This window comes from Phyllostomus discolor, chromosome 9 (assembly GCF_004126475.2).
Source record: "Phyllostomus discolor isolate MPI-MPIP mPhyDis1 chromosome 9, mPhyDis1.pri.v3, whole genome shotgun sequence".
NCBI classification, from domain to species: domain Eukaryota; kingdom Metazoa; phylum Chordata; class Mammalia; order Chiroptera; family Phyllostomidae; genus Phyllostomus; species Phyllostomus discolor.
The window spans coordinates 92,330,504-92,344,815 of NC_040911.2; the positions used below are offsets into that span (position 1 = coordinate 92,330,504).

At 54.7% G+C, this 14,312-nt stretch overlaps 1 protein-coding gene across 11 annotated transcripts in view; it reads right to left on the reverse strand.

Annotated features, from left to right (window-relative positions):
* Positions 1-826: 826 nt before the first annotated feature.
* Positions 827-14,312, reverse strand: part of PTPRT (protein tyrosine phosphatase receptor type T) — a 944,823-nt gene continuing 931,337 nt past the window's right edge. For all 11 annotated transcript variants that reach the window (XM_036009848.1, XM_036009845.1, XM_036009847.1 and 8 more), the window contains 4 exons: positions 13,522-13,647; positions 12,472-12,635; positions 9,486-9,621; positions 827-8,764 (listed from right to left, as the gene is read on the reverse strand). In XM_036009848.1, coding sequence (XP_035865741.1) covers positions 8,711-8,764; positions 9,486-9,621; positions 12,472-12,635; positions 13,522-13,647 — 480 coding nt within the window. In that variant the 3' untranslated portion in view covers positions 827-8,710. The remainder of the gene's footprint in view (positions 8,765-9,485; positions 9,622-12,471; positions 12,636-13,521; positions 13,648-14,312) is intronic.

Genomic DNA, 14,312 nt, shown 5'->3' on the forward strand with positions numbered 1-14,312 from the left:
GCACCTGGCACCATTGGTTTGGTACCTAATCTCAGCATTTACTGGAACATGGAGGAGCAGGGTCTCTATGTCAGGAGGTGGAGTATATTTCCCTGCCCTGTGATTCTGAGTATTGCCATGCAACCAGCTTTGTCCAATGGGATGTTGCAGACAGGACTCAAAATAGCTTACATGATTGGACGTTCTCTCTCATGCTCCTCCTATCACCATGAGAAGCACTTGCCTAGGCTGCGTTGCTGGCCCAGGAGGAGGATAAGAGGCACATGGAGCAGAGCTGCACCAGCCAAGGGATCCCAGGCAAGCTCAGCCTGGAGGAGACAGAGTCTGCAGCTGGTACATAAGCAGCCCGCCGAGATTAGCCGAGCTCAGCCCAGATCAGCCAAGCCCCAGCAGGACTCAAAGCACTACGGTTTCAAGTCACTGAGTTTTGGGTGGTGTGCTACTACGAAGCAATAACAAACCAATATGATTTGTTGATATGTAGATCCTGAAACTGTGATCCTGTTGGGGCTTAAAAATACGTGTGTTTAACCAACTTCCCCAGTATTCTGAGACCAGCGCTCCCGGGGCCACACTTGAGAAAAACTGATTTAGACCCAATCCTTTTACTAGTGCAGTGTGTAATCACAGAAAGTCCCGTAATATTCATGAACCTCAACTTTTCATCTGCAAAGAGGGAGTAATATTTCCTGTGTTGTGGATGTGAGGATTAAATGAACATAAATACAAAAACACTTGGTTAGTTGATAATAGGTTTCCCTCCTCTTCTTCAACGTGTCGCCACCTCACACCCAGCCACGCTCAGGAAGACAGCAGGGCGGGTATCTTAGGAAAACAGAGATCTCAGGGTCACAGCTTTATTGTATAGATTTCCAACACAGCCATATTACAAACATTGTCAGGGGACATTTACAAGAATAAATAAGATGGACTTGCGGGTGTAAAAACATTACACTTCACTGTAATGTACAGTCAAAAAATATATCTGATATTCATTGACCCAACATTATTTACCTTCTGCTTTTTTTTTAAGCTAGAATTGGAAAGGAAAAGGAAAAAAAAAAAAGAACATTGACAGCACAGTGCTGGCTTTTTAGAAAAGTTGATTTATTTTGTTTTCTCTTCTCATACGTGCTTTATCTATCCAACACCCAAACTGTACAATGCAGGCCATTGGGGTTCATGGAGGAGGCCGTGGAGACTTGGGTCTCAGGCGGTGGCATATGCCCAGTGGATGTGAAAGTGTCAGTCTCCGTGGAGCTCAGTGGGACCCCATGATGGCTCTAGAGAGCCATGATGGTGTCCAGTAGTCAAGGCAATGAGAGATGAAGCCCGACCCTTTGCCTTTCATTGGGTAGTAAGATGTAGGGTGGAAAGAGAAGGTGGGAAAGTGCTTTTGAGTCTGATTGCCAATATGGGTTAGCCTGATCCACCTGGCAATGAACTGGATAATAATGGGGATGACTATAATTGTGTGTCAACAGAGTTACTGTGCTTTTGTTTTGCAATCTGCTCCAACAGGCCTCGAGTGGGGAATGGGGATAGAACTAACCTGTGGAGATAATGGATATGAGAAGCAAAGTCCTGCTCTGGGTCCCGCTTGGACCTTTATTGGTTCTGCTATCACCGATGGCCTTGTTGGCCAGTGGGGCTGAATTATGGTTGGTCTAATCAGAGATCTTGGTGGGCAATGGTTTTATGCAAATTGGTTTTATTCTTTTGGGGCTATTTGCTGATACCTGGCCCAGATGAGCCCTGGATATGTAGCCAGGGCAGCATCTGGGCCTGCGTGGTGGGGAGAGTCAGACAGGGGAGCAAGGAGCTTGCGCCTGCATAAACCAAGCACAACCTGCTTGGCTTTGTGCTCTGCAGGAATGAAAGAGTTCAAACATGATCCCAGTTGCAGAAGATCTCACACACTCATGGGGGAAGCAACTTAAAGGCCATTTCAGCAATGCTCCTGTTTCCCTTTAAAGAGAGTCAGGCTTCTGCTGGACCGCTGCTGAGATGGGCAGCTCATCCCCTCTGGCAGACAGCAAGTTTGTCCTTGTATTCAGCTTCACCCACTGATCCTAGTTCCACTCATGGGAGTGGCCTGGGACTGGCAAACTGTGCTTGAGTTTTCTGACACCCTACAGGCCCATGGAGGATGTGGGCACTGGGGTTGTGTCTGACCCTTCCGAAGGCTGATTTGACCTGGGAGGACACCACCTTGCCCTCTGAGCCTCCGGACTGCCCTGGGGGCTTTGACCCAAGGAACAGCTTATATCGTTAATCCTCCACGGGAGGGTGGGGCATGGTAGGCACTGAGAGTTTATCGAACCATCACTGGAGGGGTCCCCTGATTTGTGCTCACAAGCCCAAAGGCACTGAGGAACATGTGCAGGGACTCAGTGTTGCAGTTTTGGTGGGTTACTTCACACGCCCCTCCTCCCCCAGATCTAAGAGTGCCACTCACCAAGGAGCCATGAATTACAGTAATTACCATGAGCTGCACCCTTCGTACCAATGCCTTCCTTTCCAACACTCTAAGGCCCCCAGACCCTAATTCTCCGCATAATCCAACCAAGGATCAGGATTCAGTTCCACCCCACACGGCCGCTCTCAGATCCAGCAGGATGTTCCCTGGTAATCCAGCCCCTATAGCTCTTCCCTACCCATCCTCTGCCATCCCAAGTCCTCCCACACCTCCTGAATCAGGCCCAATGAGCTACCCCCAACCTCTTAGATAACTAAGATGCCAGACCTGGGGCACTGACTGCTCCTCTTGGGGATCTAACATTCATGGAATGGCTTCTAGGGGGTGAATGTGGTCCCTCTGATGACCTCTTCCTGCCTCTTCTGGGGGTAGGCAGGAGGAATACAGATGGTCTTGGTCTCTACAAGAGGGTCATACAGCCAGCCAATGCCCTGCCAAAGTCTACCGCTGGTTACTGATAAACCAGAAGAGAGTCTGCTCGTGCGCACAAATGAGGCTGAGGTACCCCTGCTGTGCTTCTAAGGGTTGTGTCCATGAGCCCGAAATTTGTGCCAGAGGCAAGTGGAGCCCCTTCCATTCTCTGCCACTGACTTCTCTCCCTGCTGCTCAAACAATGCTTGACCTCAAGGCAGGTGTCTGGTAGGGGAAGGCAAGGCCCTGCCTTCTGTCACTTCTAGATAAGTGAACACAAAAACCCCTCTGATGTGGAACCCTAGAATGGGAATCAGGAAAAGGCTGAATCTCGGCTGGTCCCCTCTCATTGGGTTTGCTCTCCCTATTTCCCTGTTTTACCTGGCTGTGGTTTGGAGCTGGCATCGTGGGTGGAGGAGCTCAGGGAAGCCAGATGATGAGGAAGGCAAGTCTGGGGTGAAATTACTATGTTTCACCTTCTGAACTGCCCTGCTACTTGGGTTGCCCATTTGCCCCTAAGGATGCTGGGCCAATACAATCTGTTGGCCTCACGGCTGAGGATTAACACCCTGCTCATTTTACCCTGGGAATCTTCTGTGTGTTCCATGACATTACTTCTGACTCATCTGGGTGTTGCTGATGGCCTGTCTGTCCAGCCGGAGTGGCCAGATGCAGGCTAAGGGGGTGTGGCTTTCCTCCTCCTGTTCTAAGGTAGCGAGGTGCAGACTTCTCACTCTCCTTCAGTGTCTGTGGATCTGGGCTGGGCAGTTCCTGCTGGAGATGACATGAGAAGTGCTGGGCCGCTGCCCCCAGGCCTCACTCCCGCTGTCTGCAGCAGCCTTGCTAGGCTGACACCTCTTTGCACACAGCAGGCACTCAGCCAGAGCTGGGGAGAGGTGGGTCCTGGTGAGGACACACAGCAAGAGCTAGCTGAGCAACAGGGAATGGATGATGCATAAACATGACTGGTCAGAAGGAAAATGATCATCTTTGCTCTAAGACACTGAGACTTATCGTGAGGCAACATCCTTACTCCAGGTGGTTCTGACCAGTCCTCCCCCACCCCCCTGTCCTGTTGTGTCAGAGAAGTGACCACTTTGTCCAGTTGTCCCCATGCACCCTCGATTCTGAGTATTCCTTTTGGGTCCCCACTTCTTGGCCTTGCCTTCCTATTTTTCTTTCTGAAGCTTTCCAAATCTCTTGTACTTGGCCAAGGCTCTTCTTTTCATATCTTTTTCCCATTAAGTGGTTGGCCTAACATTCTATAGCCAAGAAGTAGATGAACTGTTCCATAGTAACCTGTGCTTTCTGGTAGCGGCCCCTCCAGGGAAGGCCCAGGGCATCATGGGAACCCAGGAAACCTGTGTGGTTGAAGCAAAGCGAGGCACCTTCCTGACCCCAGACGCTCATGTGCAGTGTGTCCTCAGAGCTGCCCACAACAGCAACCATGCTGGACTCCACCTGGACAAAGGGCACTACCTTCTAGAAGTCCCAGCATTCAGGAACCTGCTGAGTAGGGCTGTGTCCATCTTCTCCTTCCCCTTCTGGGGATTTACGGGCTCATCTTTCGCCACACCAGAGAGCACATCATTCTGGTGTGTGTCGGTGGGCTCTTCCCAGCATCCAACTGGAGGAGACTCGAACTGAGAGCAACCCATGAACAGCGAGGTCAGGGTACCCCCACACCAGAGGATCTGCTGAGGGGAAGGTGAGCTGGACTTGACTGTGGGTCTGGAACTGGTCTCCAGAGGAAGCAGATTGGCCAGGGGTTGTGACCCTCAAACTAGGATATAACCCCGCAGGGCTCAGTATAGCGAGTTGAGGGGGTCCAAGCCACATGAGGGACAGGGTATGTGGTTAAAAAATATTTACAGTCATATTAAATCGGGCTAAATTAGAGTGGAATGCAAATATTGTGTAAATTGTCAAAGTAAAAACACGGAGCTGTGAGAAAGTTTGCATTTACCCTGGTCCGCTTTGGGCTTTACAAGACCCATCAGGCTACTTGTTTCATCCTAGTCTCTGCGGTTATGGGAAAATCTGACAGAATGACAGGAAAATAAGAGCCAATTTATACCCTGGCTCTCCCTTTACTAGCTGTGGGACTGTGGGCAAATGACTTCTCTCCTCTGGTGACAGTCACAAACGCTTCTTAGGAGTGTGGAAAGGATTCAGTGAGCTCACCTGTGGGAGTCCCCAGCACAGGGCCTGCTGCTTCCATGTGACGGCCGACATCCGGCAGGCTATCGCTCGGGTCTCACCCAGAGAGAGGGCCAGCCTACAAGCCAGCCGATTCCTGCTGTTCCCCCAAAAGGAGGCATGCTGGGGCCTCTAGAGGCCCCTGGGCGACCCGGGGTCTTCATGGAAGAGTGAGAAGACACCTCCTGAAGCTATCGACGTCATAAACACACACCGGCGGGGAGGGCCCTGGCATCTCTTTAATACCTCGCCTCTTCTCCAAGCAGGGTCCTGAACTTGAACCTGAGAACCACGAGGCTTTGTGCTAGGTGAGGGCACCCTCTTTGCCCCTCCAGGGACACAGGGCTAGTGCCAGCTGGGAGACTCAGAGAGCATTTGAACTATTTTCCTCTGCATCCATAAAGGTGAGCCCGCCCTGGAAGTGTGGGTGGGGGAGTAGGGGGAGGGTGGGAAGATATCTTGGGGGAGGTGGTGACTGATCCAGTCCAGATTCTTGGGCACCAGTGCCCCCTCTCATCCAGGCCCTGCCATGTACTTGCCATGTGGGATCTCAGGGAGGGCATCTCCCCGCCCCCCACCCTATGAGCCTCAGTTTCTTCCTTGTAAACTGGCCTGAGACCTGTTCACCGCCCTGGCGTCTCGGAAGGTGGTTGTGTTGGGAGGAAATGAAGGGACAAGCTGCAAGAACTGTCGCTGGCCCTTGGGTTACCCTGCCATGGCCTGAATTTCTATAATTTCCCTTCTCCCTAAAGTCACACTTTAAATTCCTACAATTTGAAAGGATAAAAGCCACTGTCATTTTTTCCCTGCCAGCCATTGTGCCCCTTCCCCAGCAGAGGAAATCCCAGGGTGTGTGTTAGGTAGCCTCACCCCCTCACTCGGTGCGGAGGAACCCAGATCTGAGAACAGGGCGGATAACGGGGTGACCTGCTCTGCCCTAGGCTCTTTGAAGGCTGGGGGAACGCCATCGGAGCGGTGGATGGGAGCCGGGGGCGCCAGAGGGACCAGTGGGCACGGAGCCTGGGGACCGGCTCTGCCTCACCAGGGAAAGGGCGCACGAAAGCAGAGGACTTGGTCGGTCGTGGGGCTCTTTTGCCTCCTTTTGCTTTGAGATGCTTCCTTTTGAACCTCCAAAGCGACAGCCCTCCCTTGATCAAGTCTGGTGTCCCTGGACTTCCAGACAGCTCCCCAGCCCATGCCGAGGGGAGCGGTTTCTGTGGTCCCCTTTCATGTCCCCTCCCGTGGGCTCCGGCTGGGTCACCCCGCTCCGTGGCAGCGCAGAGACCCCGAGTCTCTCGCAGAAGCAGAATCTCCTGATGCACTGCGTATTTTGTTCCAGCAACAAAGTAATGAGCAGACAGACAAATAGCTGTGATATTGAAGAGTACACGCTGAAGGGAATGTTTTCACAGTGTCTGATGAGGGGGAGAGAGGCGGCGCCCCAGCCCCAGAGGGACCTCCTCCAACACCGAGCTAAGCGCATCCCCCCGAGCTCCCTGGGGCCCACAGGGCAGAGCTGGCACTGTCGGCAAGGTGTCTGTCTCCCTGACCTCGGCGCCTCTCCTGTCTTCCAGGAGCGCCGACCTCCCTGCGTGCTGCCCCTGCCCCCGCCCCCGGGGTTTTTCGTGCCTCCTGGCCACTGCCCATGCTGCTCCCTTGGCCTGAATTTCCTTTCCTTCCTTTTTTGGGGGGAGATGTCATATGCTCTAGGAAGCCCTAGGGGAGTCTCCCTTGCTCCTCGGCTCCCGTGACACTCTTACGCGGCACTGGGGTTCCCTCTCCCCAGCGCAAGGTAAGGGAGGACACTGCACCGATTGGGTTCTGTGCCCCTTGGGCCCTGTCTGGTGGGGGACCAGCTTCAAGTTGGAGCTGCCCCGTCCCAGGCCACCCTGGGGCAGTCCATATGGAACCAAGGTGCCTGCAAGAGGCCACTCGACAGACCTCATTGTCTGCAAGGACAGGGGATGGTTTCCACTGGCTAAGAAGTTGTTAGATGAAACCAGTTCTCCCGGGGAGCTGGGAGTGAGGGACTAAAATCCGCCCGAAACCCTGTGCCTCCCAGCAGACCTGGCGTCAGAAAGGATGAATTGCGTTTCTGTCTGCAGAGTTCTCTGCTCAGAAGTGTCTGGCCTTATTTTCCCTCCATGAAATAACTGCTTGGCTGAGAAAGGATGAAGGAAACAAGGAGAAATTAAGCCTTATCACCATTATCTACCTTTTTGGGACCCAGAACCTCATCCCTGAGGAAGATGCCTCCGTTTCCTCAGGTGTTGCGTGGAGCTGATGGAAGGTTCCGGGCTCTCCCATGTGGGCTCTAAGGGTGAGTAAGAAGCCACGGGGAGGGTGTCGCGCCTGGCATACAGCGGGTGTTGGTTCCCTGCCACCCACGCTTCGGGCAGGACCCTGGCTTTCCAGCCGAGAGCCCCTGGGCCTGTTTTGAACCAAAGCAGACCTCGGTGCACCTGGCCGCTTTCAAGACACCAGCTGCGTTTCCCAGGAAGCAGCTCGAGTTTGGACACCCAAGGTGATGCTGAAAGCTGGTACCTGATCTGCCCCAGAAACCTGGGAGCTGCCGTCAGCCCGGCCCGGCTGTGCCCCGCTCAGTGGCTGTGCTGTCCCCGCGTGGGACCTTCCGAGGACACTGACCGATCACAGGTCTGAGAGACTTGTCTTACAGCTGCACAACCAAACCTCCTTCCCCGCCTTTTTTTTTAACATAAGAGACTTAGATTTTACATCCCCCCAAAGAAAGTTTCTTTTAATATATACTTTGGAAAATAATCAAATCTTATCCTGTCGTCCCTCCCAAAGGAGCTGCCACCCAAGGGTCTGTAAGAGCCCTGCCCCAGAGCGGTGGCCCCTTGGCACAAAGACCAGGAAGAGCCAGGCTTCCTGCGGGTCCACCCCCTCCCACTGACCACAAACAAGCAGAGAAAACCTTTATCCAGAGTGCTGTGGACCCAGCAGGCTGGCCAGTGAGGGGAGAAGGTCAAGGCCCAGGCTGGGGGAGGGGTACAGAACGCTAGTGGCCAAGCTCCATGCAGGTTAGGTGACAGGATGGGGGCCTCCGCTGTGCTCTCGGGACACCCCCAGGTCACGGGGTCCAGGTGTCTGGGGCCAGAGGGCACTGAAGGAGACTGCAGATGGCAGTAGGGCAGGGACCACAAGGGCCCAATCATCGCCATGACAGTGTGGAGCAGGAGGTACACCTGCCCCACTGCCCAGGAGACGCAGGGCCGGGGAGGTGCTGCGAGCCTGCCTCTCCCGGCACCTGCGCCGTCGGCTGGCTGTGAGGGTCACACACTCAGAAAGAGCAGAAGCAAGAGGTCGGGGAGCTGGGAAGTCTGGGGCCTTGTTATGGGGACACTGGTGTGCGGGTCCGTGTCTGTGGCTGGTAGGGTGTGCCAGGGAAGCCTGGGCCTTTCAGAGCTGCACCTGCCGCAGCTGCGGGAGGCCCCTGGGAAGGTGCAGAGCCCACCGCGGAACACGGGACCTCCAGTCTTCTCCTTGCGCTGGGCAGGGCGCCGCCTCTCAGCCCCTGAGCGCAGTGGCTGCCATCACAGGAAAGGGGGCGTGAGGGCAGTGGCCTCGGGACTCCGGCAGGTTCCCCGTCCCGTCAGGCTAAAAGGAGCTTAAATATTCCAGTGCCACCTCGTATACAAATTTATACTGTTCCTGAGGGGAGGACAGGCAGACAGGGAGGGGGGAGAGGAGAGGGAAAATGCGATTAGAGGCACAGATTTTGGGGAGAACTTCATCTACATCCGTGCTGAGAGTCAACTCCGAATTATCCATGTGGATTCCGGCTCAGTAGATCTGGGGCGGGGCTCAAGGAGCTGCATCTCTACTCAGCTCCCATGGTGCTGGTCTGCAGAGCAGGCTCTGAGGAGGACTACCCTTAGGGTAGGTTCAAAGACGCGTACTGTGGTCCCTATGTCCCCATCATTGCACTGGGTCTTACCAGCGGGGGCTCTGCCTGCCCAGCCCCTCTCCACCCCTTCTCCGGGGTCCTAACCCCAGTGCTGCACACTATAAAAATCAGCATATGTTCATCAGAACAGGGTTGGACTCAAGTGAAAACATAATCACACTCTCCTAATCCAGAAGCCCTTCCCCTCAGCCTGAATTATCGATACTTCACTAAAGGAAGTGCAGAAAGTAAAACCAAACGGGGTGCACCAGGATTGACGCGTGGGCTGCTCTGCAGGCAAGAGAAGTCGGCGAGGCCTGGAGGGAGGGAAGCAGCAGAGGGCAGTGCATGCAGAGGCCGTGGGCCGTGGGTGCTCAGTATGCATCAAGTCCCTGAGCGATTTTACTATTTGACACTCTTTTCCTCAGGCCCAGGGAGCAAGGGTCGTCCCCCGGGCCGTTGGAGGACAGTGCCTGGGACACTCACCAGCGTCTCCACCATGTTGGACTTGTTGTTCCGCAGCGTCTTCACGATGTGGAACACGTCGATGATGTTTTGCTGCTGGATCATCTCACACACGCTGCAGATGGCGCAGAAGGTCCCGCTGCGGCCTCCCCCGTTTCTGAACACAGAGTGAGGAGGTGAGCTGGAGTCCCGGAAACCCCAACATGCCGATGACCCTAAACCACACCCGCAGTGGTGGGGACTGGCTGCCTGGCCATTGGCAAGGTGAGGCAACGGAGAAAGCCTTAGCCCGAGCCCTATGTTATGGTTTGAGTCCCAGGAACCTGCTTTGACCTTGGGTAAGCCAGTCTCTATGTCTCAGCCCCAATGGTGCCGTTCATAAAACGGAGGGGCTGGACTAGATGACCTTGGAGGGTTCAATTAGCTTGATGCTTCCTTGCTCCTGCGAGCATGTTGTAGTCACCCATGGTACACTGAGCCCTCAGGCCAGACAGGGTGCCGTTATGCATGTGGTGTCTGCATCCTTGTCCAGAAGATGCTCTGGGTCTGCCTACACATCCCGTGAAGACAGTGGAAGGCTGTATGTGATTTTCCCCTGACTTTTCCCCATCCGCTAAGGAGAGCCATACCACAGACATGTCTCAGCCTAGGGTGAGCCAGCCTAGATATTTTTATGGGGGTGAGGGCTTGGGCGGGCCTGAGATGTTGTACCCTGAAGTGACAAGGCCCTATTTGTACACCCTGGTTTAAGCAAGACCCTGCAGACGTGGAGCGTAGGGACAGAGGGCTCCTGGCAGGGTCATCTCCCCGCCACACCTTCTTTCTGATGCCCCACAGCCATCTTCGTGGAAACACCCGCCCCGTCTTTACAGAAAGTCCCCTTTGGAGTCTGCCGGATTCGGAGCTCCTGGGCGTGCTGCCAAGAGAAACTAATGATTTCACGTAATGGTCTGTGTCTAAAGAACATCTGGACGGGAACAGAGGCACTCAGCCAGTCTCCCAGATGTTTCATCTACAGGACATCCGACGACCAGATGTCTCCAGTACAGACGGTTGCCCTCCATTCACTGGCCAGCGCCTGCATTTCAGTGTCTGTTTTGGTATCTCTGGCTCCCAGGGATGCCAAGGTCCCTGTTGATAGAAGGACACCCCTGTGCTTCCTTTGGTTCAAACTGCTGGTCACCTTGGCTGTGGAAGACATGGATAAAACGGGATGCTGCCGAAGAGCAGTTAAAAACCAACCACAATGGCAAAGAGTAGGAGGGCTTGTTTTTTTTCTGGAGCAAGGAGAGCAGAGTTCGAAAAGAAGAGGGGGGTGGACACAGGCATCTCGGGCCCAGTGGAATGAGACCCTGGCAGGGTGGGTGTGGCTCTGTGCTGAAGGGGCGGCCACCTGAGTGTGTGGGAGGGAGCTGAAGGGAGCAGGTCAGCTGGCAGGGAGCAGCTGCCGGTTTCTGGGATGTGGGCAGGGCCAGCCCAGCTTGGCTGATGTCGCCCACCAACGTGACGTGTGACACCTCATGACATCTCCCCGGATTCCAGTCTGTGGCCTGCATCCTCTGGGAAGGAGGATGGCTATAGGTGTTGGTCCTTGCGCTGTGTGTGTGTGTGTGTGTGTGTGTATGTGTGTTCAACTCCCCTTAAGCTTTCTGATTTTTCTGACGTGTGCGCACCGCCTTTCTGGAAGAGGAGAACAGTAAGCTGGTTTTGAAAGGCGACTCAGTTCTGAGGTCAGTAGCTGCTGTTAACGCCTCCGCTAGCTCCCCAAGTACTTATTCTGAAGAAGGGAGGACTCTGGTCCAATCTTCCCTTCACACAACGTTGCAAAGAGGGAGGCCCTCTCAGTCATGTCTCCCCAAAAGATTGTAACCCCCAGGAAGCAGGGTGAATGGTGAACGGCAGTCAATCAAATGCCCCCCACCCAGCTGTTACGGCTCCGATGTGTTTTGGGTCTGAGGTCTCCGTGGGATCCTTCTCTGAGATCTCTTTCTATTCCTATGATGGACTCAGACACAGGCTCTCTGGAGCAATTACATTGGGAACATCTGCATATTCGCTACCATGATATCATAGATCTGCATGTTGGTAGACAAATTGTGTTTATTTTCTAACTATTTCAAAGTACCATGCGGTCTTAAGATGACCTAACTCAACATGCCCATTGGACAGCTGAGGAAACGGAGGCTCACAAAATACATGGTTTCCTTGACCATAGCTTGTCAGCCACAGTCCGCCAAGGGTCCTGACCGCCCCCCTGCGTAATGACATCAGGGTCTGTTTGGGAATCCCAGTGTCCAGATATGGCTGTTCTTAAGACCAGAGGTGAAGGTTCCATTTCACCCCGTAACGGAGGTGTAACATGGTCGACCTGAGCCCCCTGTGCCCTGGGAAGACGTGCTCTAGCCTCCGGGAGGGGTCTTGGGTAACTCAGAGGTAGCGTGGGTTAGTGGGCGACACACTAGCTGGGGAGCCAGTGGGTGGGAATCAAAGCTCCTCTCTCCACTGCCTGATGGCTCACCCTGTCTGTGCCTCCACTTTCTCACTGTAACACAACGAAACCCACCTCGTCGATGGACTGAGGTGATTCATTTTCATTGCTTGACATTAAGCTCACTTCATTAACCCATTCCCCTTTCTTCTTTTTCTTCTTCGGGAAATAACAGAGGCAGATCTGGTCGGAGGGACCCACTGCATCCTGAGCTTTCTTGGGACTGGCGGGGCACATGGCGCCTCCTGTTGGAGGGCGGGGCTTCTCTCCCCCTTGGGAGCATGGGGTGTAGTCCGCCCACCCTGTCTGTGGAAAGGCCACCCAGCTGTGCACTGATAAATATATCCTATAGCATTAGTTCAGGGCAACACACTGGCATCCCCAGGCCATTACAGGGTGTGCTTCCTGACTACACCTTGTTGGCCTTTAAGAGATGTTGAGATGCGTACAGCCAGGAGCGCCCAGAACCCCCCACCCCACCCCGTGTCCCCGGAGACCCCTCCACGGTGCGGTACTCACAGGCAGTGGACCACTGTGCGCCCCTCCCGCCCGTCGTACTGCTCCTGCCACTTCTCCAGCCGCCGCACCACTTTGAGCAGAGAGCGCTTGGAAGGCGGCGTGTCTCGGTAGGCAGGCCAGCCGATGTACTGAAGGTGCTGGACTATACGGTACCCGTCCTGCGGCTGGGGACAGAGAGGCCGTTAGGGCTGCTCGGCTGGGCGTGTGGGCGTGCAGGCCCTCCCGATGCCCTGGGGGTTGCGGCATCGCAGAGGAAGACAGATTAAATGAGGTCTGAGCCCTGCTGTCAACGGTGAGTCACAGACGCTCTCCTTATCTCCCTACCTTTGTGCACACCAGTTCTCCTGTCGTGACTGCCCTGTACCCCCTCTCAACCTGGAGAACTCATACTCAGTCTTCAAAACCCAATTCAAAGGTCTCACTCTTCAGGAAAAGCCTTCCCTGGCTCTACCAGGCGGAATTCATCTCTCTCCCTGAAGTTCATGTACCAGAATATGTGTCACTTCCCCAGCAGACAGTGAATTCTGAGGGCAAGGGCTGCGTTCGGTTCACCCTGGGCCCCAATAATGACCAAAGTCACTTGAGTCAGCTGCCATTTCGTAGTTTACTAATCTGCTCTCCCGCCCATACGCTTCCACCCAGCCAGTGAATTTCCTCTTGGAAGCAACCACTTTTCACTTTGGTGTGGTTCCCAGGGTCTAGCCCAGAGCCTGCTGGAGCCAATCAGAGGCAGCAGCATCTCATGCCAAAACAGCGGGACTCAGTGGGAAAGCGGTAATTCCTGAGAAGTTTAGTCTACATGGCAGCAAGCGTGTCAGGAAACAGGCAGATGGCGGGCGGGATGTCACCCCGTGCGTCTCTGCGTGTCGCAGCCGCGGCTGGATCTGGAGCCGGAATCGGCAGCGGCATGACTTCCCCGAGGACGAGCAGATCCGGAGAGCTCCACACCGGCTCCCGGCCGGGGGGAGGCTCCTCTCCCGGCAGCCTCCATCTGTCTGGTGGGGCGAGGGGAGGCACGTGGGAAGCGCTGGCGGCCGGCCCTCCACTTACCCGAGCCATGTTGCAGATGCGGAATATCCTGTGGATGATGTCCTCGTCGATGTCCGCGGAGACGAACTCCACCTGGATGGGCCCGTAGCAGCCGGAGGTCTTCTCAGGCCAGTACTGCATGCACAGCTGGGGCGGAGGGCACAGGGAGAGCCAGGGACAGGGGTGGGGAGGGCGTTAGTCTCACTTACCAGTGAGCCTTTGTTGCTGTCTGCAGAGCACACTGGTTAGAGATAGGGAGGATCGTGTAGGGAATGAGACTCTGCTTCCCTGCTGGGGGGCAGCCCCCCACTTGGGAGAAATTGTTGACAAGTCAAAGCTCAGAACTCAGAGACACTTGGCTACGCTGATTTCACACCACTTGTTGGCCTCACTGGGCCTCCCTTTCCTCATCTGTAAAATGGGGGAGGAGTGTTTAACTGAAAGCGCTGCTGCTCACAGGACTAGGTAGAACCTTCCGAGGGAAGGGCAGGTAAAACCTCCAGTTCTGTTTTGTTTTCCTCACTAAGGTGGATCACGGCAAACTCTTCTGCACCCCAGGAAACCCCTCACCGTGTTCCTTCCAGGACCAGGCCCCGAGCAGTGTCAGAACACACATACATGCGCCTTGGCACCAGACAGGCTTGGGTCCAGACCCAGCCCCTTGCTCGCTGTGTGACCCAGGCCTCTGGTTCCTCACGTGAGCAATGGGGACCCTTGTGCTGGCCTTGCACCAAAAGGCGATGTGACAGGGTATTGAGGTCTTGCCTGTGATGTTTCCTATTTTCCTGGCATTGAGAACTAGATACTACAGC